General features: G+C 38.2%; 1 protein-coding gene across 1 annotated transcript in view; it reads right to left on the reverse strand.

The window, feature by feature from the left end:
* EVC (Ellis van Creveld syndrome) overlaps window positions 1-8,449 on the reverse strand; it is a gene marked incomplete at its 5' end in the record, with an annotated part of 51,773 nt that extends 43,324 nt beyond the window's left edge. Inside the window, 5 exons of the mRNA XM_010292958.1 lie at window positions 1,016-1,114; window positions 4,236-4,320; window positions 4,753-4,985; window positions 5,516-5,599; window positions 8,339-8,449. Of these exons, the coding sequence (XP_010291260.1) occupies window positions 1,016-1,114; window positions 4,236-4,320; window positions 4,753-4,985; window positions 5,516-5,599; window positions 8,339-8,449 (612 nt within the window). The remainder of the gene's footprint in view (window positions 1-1,015; window positions 1,115-4,235; window positions 4,321-4,752; window positions 4,986-5,515; window positions 5,600-8,338) is intronic.
* Between the last annotated feature and the right edge of the window lie 281 nt (window positions 8,450-8,730).

Here is an 8,730-nt window from a genome sequence, read left to right on the forward strand (position 1 = left end):
GCATGATGTCATATGGTATGGAATACCCCTTTGGCCAGCCTGGGTCAGCTGTCCCGGCTGCATCCCCTCCCGACTTCCTGTGCAGCCCCAGCCTGCTCGCTGGCCGGCCAGCACGAGAAGCTGGACTGTCCTTGACTACTTAGCAACAACTCAAAACATCAGCGTGTTATCAACATTTTCTCATCCCAAATCCAAAACACAGCCTCACAGCAGCTTCTGTGAAGAAAATTAACTCTATCCCAGCTGAAACCAGGACAAGTGCAGATATTCAGGACCTGGCTTGGCAGAGCACTGGATAGCCTTATGTTATTCCCTGCTTGCTACAGAAGGTTGGACCAGACAATCTCCAGAGGTGGCTCTCAACCTAGACTTTTCTATGACTCTAATCTGGAAAACGGAAAGTGGAACCAGTAGCTCTCCTATATTGTTCAGTTTTGTAAAAAAACCTTTTTACCTTCTAATAATCTTAAGAATAGTATTGTGACTGCACCTGAAATACGTATTAACTGTCAAGGTGTGTCATCTAGGTCAGAAGTAGAAAATGGATTTTGATACAAGTATATGGAAGAAAAAAGGAAGATAATTATACTTTCCCTTGATAAAAAAAGCCTTGAGTTTTCTTCTGGTGCTTTATTTCCTACTATTTTATTATCAGTAATGATACATGGAACCAGGCAAAGACCTGATAATCAGAAATTTTTAAATCTGAGTGAACGAGGTTCAGAATGTTCTGTTTGCTTGAATGGATTCAACTACAAAATACTTTTATTCTTAACAGATTAGACACAAAAATGTCCTGATCACCTCATACAGTAACAAGGGGGAAATGCAGACAAGGTAATAGACAGAATCAATTAACAAGGGAGTTTATTTGCATTTTTTCTGAAATAGATTACAGATAACATTGCTGTTTAAAAAGAGTAGGTGAGACAGCCTGCTGTGGCAGCTTGCACCAACTGGTTGGATTAACTCTCATTTTCTTTGGTCTGAAATATTAACAAACAAAACCACTTACATTTTCCTGAATTAAAAGGATCTTCTTGAACAAATCATCAGTAATCTTCTTTTTATGACAAAAGTCTGTGAGGTATACTTTGAGAATCTGAATAAACATCTATTCAAAAGTAAGGAAACAAAACCCAGGTAAGTGCCTGTTCAACACTGTAAGGACATCTTTGTGGTAACTTTTGCTGATATAAATCAATCAATGAGACTACAGCGAATCATAAGGAAGATAACAGAAACATTGTCAGAACTCTGTAGTACTTCCATTATGAAAAAATTCTTTAGTTTTGGCTTCGTGAAGGTACTGAAAGATGGTGCTATGTTCTAACAAGCACAGGACATAGTCTCATACAGCCTTGTAACCAGACTGACACATCTGAAACTTTCCTTTACTGGACAATATACAGATCACTTTTAATATAACTTTAATATATTTTAATATATTTTTAATATAACTTTAATATAAAGCCCATTTTTGAAAGTTTAATGAATCTCTAAGCTGAAAGATACTAACATATCCATTATTATGATTTCAACTGTAGTTGGCCAAATGAAGTATCAATCATTTTTATATACAAAAGTAACCATTCAAGTTCTAGCTACCTTCTCTTACCAAAAATACAGCTATTTTCCAGTTGTTGGCTGTTGTTGGTTTTTTAAAGACTGTAATATTAGTGTCTTCAAAAAGATGTTTTTGAACACTGAGATAATTTTTGCTTAACCTCTTCTCCTTTTGCCTCGATTAGAGTGTCAGTGTAAAGACAATTCACTACGTTAGTAGCTGTTGCAGCACTTTCCAACATGAAGATAAAAATATGTGAAATTTAACAGCCACTTGCCTGTTACTCAGGTAGTTGAAAACAGATGATGTAGAAATTACCCACTTTAAACATGTAAAAACATAAATAAAACCACATTACATACACAAACAGTTACTGAAGCCAACATTTCAGCCAAGCAAAATCTGGAAAGTATGTTATCATTAGAGTTGCAGAGAAGGGAAAACGGTAAAACAGCCATGTTTTGGATCTCACTTGCCAATGTTTTGGATAGGAGTTTAGCAAGTTTCGAACACGCAACACCAAGATACCACATACTGTAAAAAAGGGGGAAATAAAAGGGGGAAAAAAGAAGAGAAATTCAGGAAAACATTGAGGAAAGAGGCTATGTTTCCTTTTTCTACACCTGACACTAAGAAAGACACTCTGAAATCAGAGAAAGCAGAGTGGAAAAGGAAGAAAGTGTTCTCTAAACTGCTACTTTTTTTCCCTTTTCCCTGCTAGTGAAAATACACGACTATTCAAAGCTTCAGCTAAAGGTCAAAAGCACCTGCCTTTTGGGGTAATGTCTGGTGAGCCACAAAGTATGTTAAATGCTCATTTCCTCAGCGCTTCTGTGACTATATCACCATGTTGTTAATTTATGTTCATTTACAAATGAACGATTAACTTTCAGATCAAATTGCAACCTTCTCCAGTCACGCTACATTTCCTTCTGGATCTCATCTCAAGTTCCCTCCCTCATCTACTTAGATGGGAACAAGCCCCATCAGAAAAGAAGCTGCTTTCCAGGTTTACTTTCATGCTTCCTCTTTTGGATTGTGTAGAAATTTGTTCAGAAAATCCCAGAACATAAATATTCTCACTGCATTTAACAAATTATACCAGAAATGACCAACCTATTTAAACAGAGGTCAAGAAAGAAGGGGAGGAGAAAGCTATACACTTTATGTCCAGACTTATATTAACTCAGCTAAAACTCAGTAATGGTAATGATTCTGTACTTGATCATAACCAGTCACCATAAAAAATTGGATACATACGTTTTTGGTTTTTTTCCTGTCAGCTTTGATGCAGTGACTTGATGTAGTTAGCTATCTATGGTTTAAATGGGTACCTTAATTCCTCTGTCATACAAAATCAGGACTATTGTACATATGACAATAGTACTAATTCAGTTGAACTGAATTTTAAATTTTATTCAAAGGGCTTAGAGTCCTTGAAGTTGCAATGCACAAGCATTGTCCTTAAAACATACATTCATCTATTAACTATAATTTTTTTTTAATTTTTATGATCCCCAAGTGCTGTATGTAGATGACACCAAGTTGGGCGTGAGTGTTGATCTGCTGGAGGGTAGGAGGGCTCTGCAGAGGGATCTGGACAGGCTGGATCAATGGGCTGATGTCAACTGTACGAGGTTTAACAAGGCCAAGTGCAGGGTCCTGCACTTGGGTCACAACAACCCCATGCAACGCTACAGGCTTGGGAAGGAGTGGCTGGAGAGCTGTCTGGTGGAAAAGGACCTGGGGGTGCTGGTTGGCAACCGGCTGAATATGAGCCGGAACTGTGCCCAGGCGGCCAAGAAGGCCAACAGCGTCCTGGCCTGTATCAGAAACAGCGTGGCCAGCAAGAGTAGGGAAGTGATTGTGCCCCTGTACTCGGCACTGGTGAGGCCTCACCTCGAATCCTGTGTTCAGTTTTGGGGCCCTCACTACAAGAAGGATGTTGAGGCGCTCGAGCGTGTCCAAAGAAGGGCAACGAAGCTGGTGAGGGGTCTGGAGAACAAATCTTATGATGGTCAGCTGAGGGAACTGGGTTTGTTCAGTCTGGAGAAAAGGAGGCTGAGGGGAGACCTTATCGCTCTCTACAACTACCTGAAAGGGGGTTGTGGTGAGATGGGTGTTGGTCTCTTCTCCCAAGTAACTGGCAATAGAATGAGAGGAAATGGCCTCAAGTTGCGTCAGGGGAGGTTTAGACTAGGTATTAGGAAAAATTTCTTTACAGAGAGAGTGGTCAAGCATTGGAACAGGCTGCCCAGGGAAGTGGTGGAGTCACCAACCCTGGAAGTATACAAAAAATATGTTAACGTGGCACTTCAGGACATGGTTTAGTGGGCATGGCGGTGTTGGGTTGATGGTTGGACTTGATGACCTTACTTTTCCAACCTTAATGATTCTGTGATTCTATGTTATTCTCCGGAGTAAAGTTTAAAAACAAATTTTTATATTATCTAGTCTGACTTACTGTATTTCACAACCCATTATATTTCATTATATTGAACTCTTTTGTGAAGTTCATATATATGCAGAAAAGAGAAAAAGTAAAGACATGTAGAGATGCAACTCTGCTACACTACCTCCCAGCTAGTCAGTAGTTTTTGTTGTTTCCTAAATTGATATTCAACTAAGATGTTAAAAAAAAAGCTATAAATGAGACATGAGTACCTACCGCATGTTTTTCTTTTCTGAGTTCCATATCAAGAAGCATGAGATCTTTTAAAATAAGACTGCAAAGGCAGAGCTTAACATCAAAACTAAAACAAAGATTTAAAAAGTGTTAATATCAATCAAAATGAAGGTCACATAAAAGAGCAACACCATATAATAGTTTCATTGAACCACTAAATTCTCCTAAAACTATCGGCCCTAGAACAGCAGTCAAGTCACTTCATTTCTACATTGCCTTCTCTTTCACATAAAATATCTCTACATAAAAAGTAAGCAAAACAAAATAGTCCTTTAACAAAGTTGGAGTTACAGTTCCCTTTGAAAAAGGCAAGGTAAATACAGGCATGAGTGGCTGCAACAAAAGGAAAACAAAGCTTTAAATTAAAATGGCTATAATAAGAATGGGCATTTTGAAAATATTCTTCATCTCTAGTACCTTCCCCAGTTTAGTGATTTCCCTGAAAACCACTGGGGCATGCTAGGAAATGATGAAACACGAGGGCATGCTTACTGCTTACCTCTCACATGTTAGCACTTCAGGGAAGCTGGTCACTTTGAGGAAGGCTCGAGCCTGAAATCTGTCATCGCTTGTTGTGGAATGTATTGTTGTGGAGGAACTGCAGTCCTCTTTGTCTCCCTGGCTCAGGGACCCCAGGCTCCCTGACATAGATGTCTCCATCATCTGATTAGGCAGAACCACCTGCTTTGGATTCTCATGCAAAGATGGATTGGATGAGCCATCTGCCAAAGGCTACAGTCAAAGAAAATTTACAAGGTCAATTAATACAACACAACGAGGAGAGAAACATCTCATCAACTTGCAGTGTTTGCTTTCAAGCGAAAAATTAAACAACATACACAGCAAAAGTGTTTCCACGTAAAGATTCATCATACTGGCAGGTTTCTGCATTGCCCAAAAAGTATTCTTCTGTTGTGGTTATACGCTTTGGTGCAGGTTTTCTCACTGAAGGGCAGATCCTTGTGGGGTTTTTCTTATGTCTCCTTGGACACACACAACTTCCATTAATGTTAATGGGAAGAAAACGTCTCTTCACTACAGTGAAAATTGATCGGGCACCATGTAAAGCACTGCAAGTTTCAGGAGGAGCCGAAAGCAGCTGATGCCTTACAGAAATAAGCTCTGGGTCAATGGAATATAAACAAAGATAGATCCCTATCAAATAGATTGGCAGTAAGTTTTCTTCCATTACTTGACCCTGCAATTTACTCTGGCACAGAATGATTGTCATTAATTTTTACAAGTAGAATCTAAAATCTTACCCTAAATTTCTGATTGATGGGATAGATCACTTTTGCCTTTAATGCAAATGCCGTGACGTTACTATTCAGAGGAGACTCACTTTCCTGTATGGAAAAGAACAGAAAACCATTTGGGAACAGCAGTAGACCTGACGGTTGTTCACTTTAAGTATGGCATGCCCTTTTTGGTTACGCAACTTAGAAATTCCTATCAATAACTATTTATTGTTTCTGCTTTGGCACAAGAATTTTTCTCCTAAGACTTATTGAGAGTATGAAACCCAGAAAAGAGAACTCTGTCATTACCACTGCTCCACAATGTTTTTACTCCTGCAATGGAAAATAGGCAATAGCTGGTATTCACAAGTTATTTTCATTTTGTTTTGCCCCGCGCTTAGCAGCAACTAAAGATTTCACGAGAGACTGAAACCATCTTAATAATAGAAACTACTAAAGGATAAGCTCCACAGATATCATCATGGCTATAAATTCTGACTTTCAATTTAAATAAAGAAACACTAGATTAAACAAAACTAGTTATAATTTTTTCCAGGAATAACTTTTATAGTACAACCCTCACCTATAATCTAGAGAAAATACCAATGTTCTTCTAAAGAACTTTTTATAGATAATGCATTCTTTTAATACAATCTGCTATATCATGTAATCTGACTTTCTGCTCCTCCTCTTTCCTAGCCATTGCTTTATGCACTGGAACAATGGGATAATCAGTTTTGTTTTCTGAGGTTATGTATGGCTTAATAAAAGGTGGGCTATAAGCAACAGATAGAATGTTTAAATCCAAGCTTTAGGAGATTTCATATTCTAACTTTTGGGGTTTGTCATACGAAATGAAAGAATCTGATTTGTCAAAACACAATTTTCTTTATTATATAGATTTTTCTAGGAAATATCAAACCACTAACAGAGTCTAAAAATAGAGATGGGAAGAGAAAAGCAAACTACGCCATTCATTAGACTCATTTATCATTGCACCTCTTCATCTCCATTTCATTTATTTCCAGAAGTCGTTTTTGGATTTACTGATAAAGTTAAAAGCATGGGGTCAGCATGTAAAACACTTACTCATACTAAGCAGTCCCACTGCTGTAGTACATATTCAGGGATAGAAGGCGACAGAGCCATTGCTCTGCATCGCTCTGCAATGGCTGGAGGCAGAGCAGCTCCTGTCCAAAGCCGTAAAGCCATATCACAGTGTACTAGAATTAACACATCCTGCTTCTCAGCAGGCATGAGTAATACACAGTTATTATTAATATGGTAATTATGGTATTATTGCAATGTGGAATTCTCACAATGAAAATACCTCTTTTTCTGAAGTGCTGTAACCTAAGTAAAAGAATTTTCCAGCTATGCTTCTTCATGAACTGTCAATTTGATGCTAATAACAGCAAAAGCCTCTGGGAACTGGAACAAATGAATAGAAAAAAAAATCTAACTTCGGTACTTAGACAAATAGGTGGGAGAAAGTCCCTTCAAATAACAAGGTTACTTCTTGATGTGTTATAAATGAGCTAACGTGTTTGGGAAATTGATATAGTTGTGAATGATCACATTTAAAAGACCATGATCCCATATCAAAAGGACTGGTAATATGCATGAAGTTGTATCATCACATAAGTTCTCCCACAAGATTTACACTCCAAAAGACAACCTAATTCATGTTCACTTATTATGCTGTACTTTAACTCAAGCAAAATGACCAGCCATCACTGTTACTGATCACAAAATTGAACTGAAGATTAATTACCTGTCAGGATTTAAAACAACGGTAAAATGTTTAACACCTATCTTCTCTTTGTCTGGAAACTGGTTCTTGTTACGAGCTAAGCACCAGACTGGTTGGCTTTAACTGACACTTTCTGCATGTATTTAATTTATGTATAGTAGATTGAATGAGTTAGCTGAACTGCGTATTTTTTCAAATGTGCAGTTTAACTCACAACCTTTAGCTTCACCAAGAGCCATCAAATCTGCTCTGGATGAAAGGCAATGATCTAACAGCTACACAGTAGGACGGGTTCTCAAAAGTTATTTTGAGATTATCACATCAAAAAAAAAGTTATTTTTGATTGCAGGTGGGTTAAACTTATACCTTCTCCTACTTTTCTTTCTAAATTGTTTCTCTAACTGTCCTTGAATTCCAGCTCACCACACTGGTGTTTCAGTACTTGTGGTCATTTGCTGCATCTTCAGCTGGTACCTGATGGGAGGACTTCCTATGTGAGAAAGCCATTGGAGATGCTGCTGTTCGCAAACATACTCATTTTACTTCATTTATTCTTTCTGCCTCCGTTGATCTACTCAGTCCAACAGACACTTGGAGCCCCTAAGGAGGCTCTGGAAAAAAAGCATTTGTTCCAGATTGGACCTGATGAGGGAACTTTATTATTGTCAAAATTTCTCTACTAAGTCTCCTTCTCCAGGAAAGAATCCACTATCAACTATCAGCACTGATTTCACTACTTAAGAACTTTTTCTTATGTCAATAGTGCTAATTTTTCCCATCGGCCTTTTGAAATTAAGGACAATGTAGAGACAAAACCAAAGAAGTCCCTGACCAAAGAGAACTCAAGATGTTGATTAAAATACCCAAAAAGAGTTCCCCAGGAGAAATGGAATTCATAAGAGGAATGAGTGCCTGAAATGGTTGCATTCATAAGCAGCCATCAACTCCCACTCTCCTTCTTATGTGTTTTCTGAACACTTTTTAAGGGCTCAATTCCAAACCCAATAAAATTAAGACAGTTTGGACCAGGCTCTGAATGTGCTTGTTGCTACATCCGGCAAAATAAACAACCACCACCAAGGGCAGAGCTTTACCTCCAGCACCATTTCCTCTTTTGATGTATAGGGTTCTGCTCTACTTTTTGCGATGGTGTGCTCTTTTTCATCAGAGTTGAAGCTTTCCAGAAGTCTCTGGGAATCATCCTTCTGAAATTCCAAGAGAACACAGATAAAATGTAACACTGAGATCATGCAGGTTCACTGGAAATATCTTTTGACAGCAGCCTGGATACACTCATGTCTCCATCAGTATCAGTTGAAAATGGTAACTTCGGAAAAATATGACCAGAAAATGAATGAGAATTTTACATATTCAGGTAGCATTTTTTCAAATTAATGCACTTTATGAATCTGATTTGTCAGTCCAGACGTAGAATTTTAACCTGAAAATTTGTAAGAGGCTGTAAACGTGTCAAATTGGTCCATCA

This window comes from Phaethon lepturus, unplaced genomic scaffold (genome assembly GCF_000687285.1).
Source record: "Phaethon lepturus isolate BGI_N335 unplaced genomic scaffold, ASM68728v1 scaffold5828, whole genome shotgun sequence".
Taxonomy (NCBI): Eukaryota; Metazoa; Chordata; class Aves; order Phaethontiformes; family Phaethontidae; genus Phaethon; species Phaethon lepturus.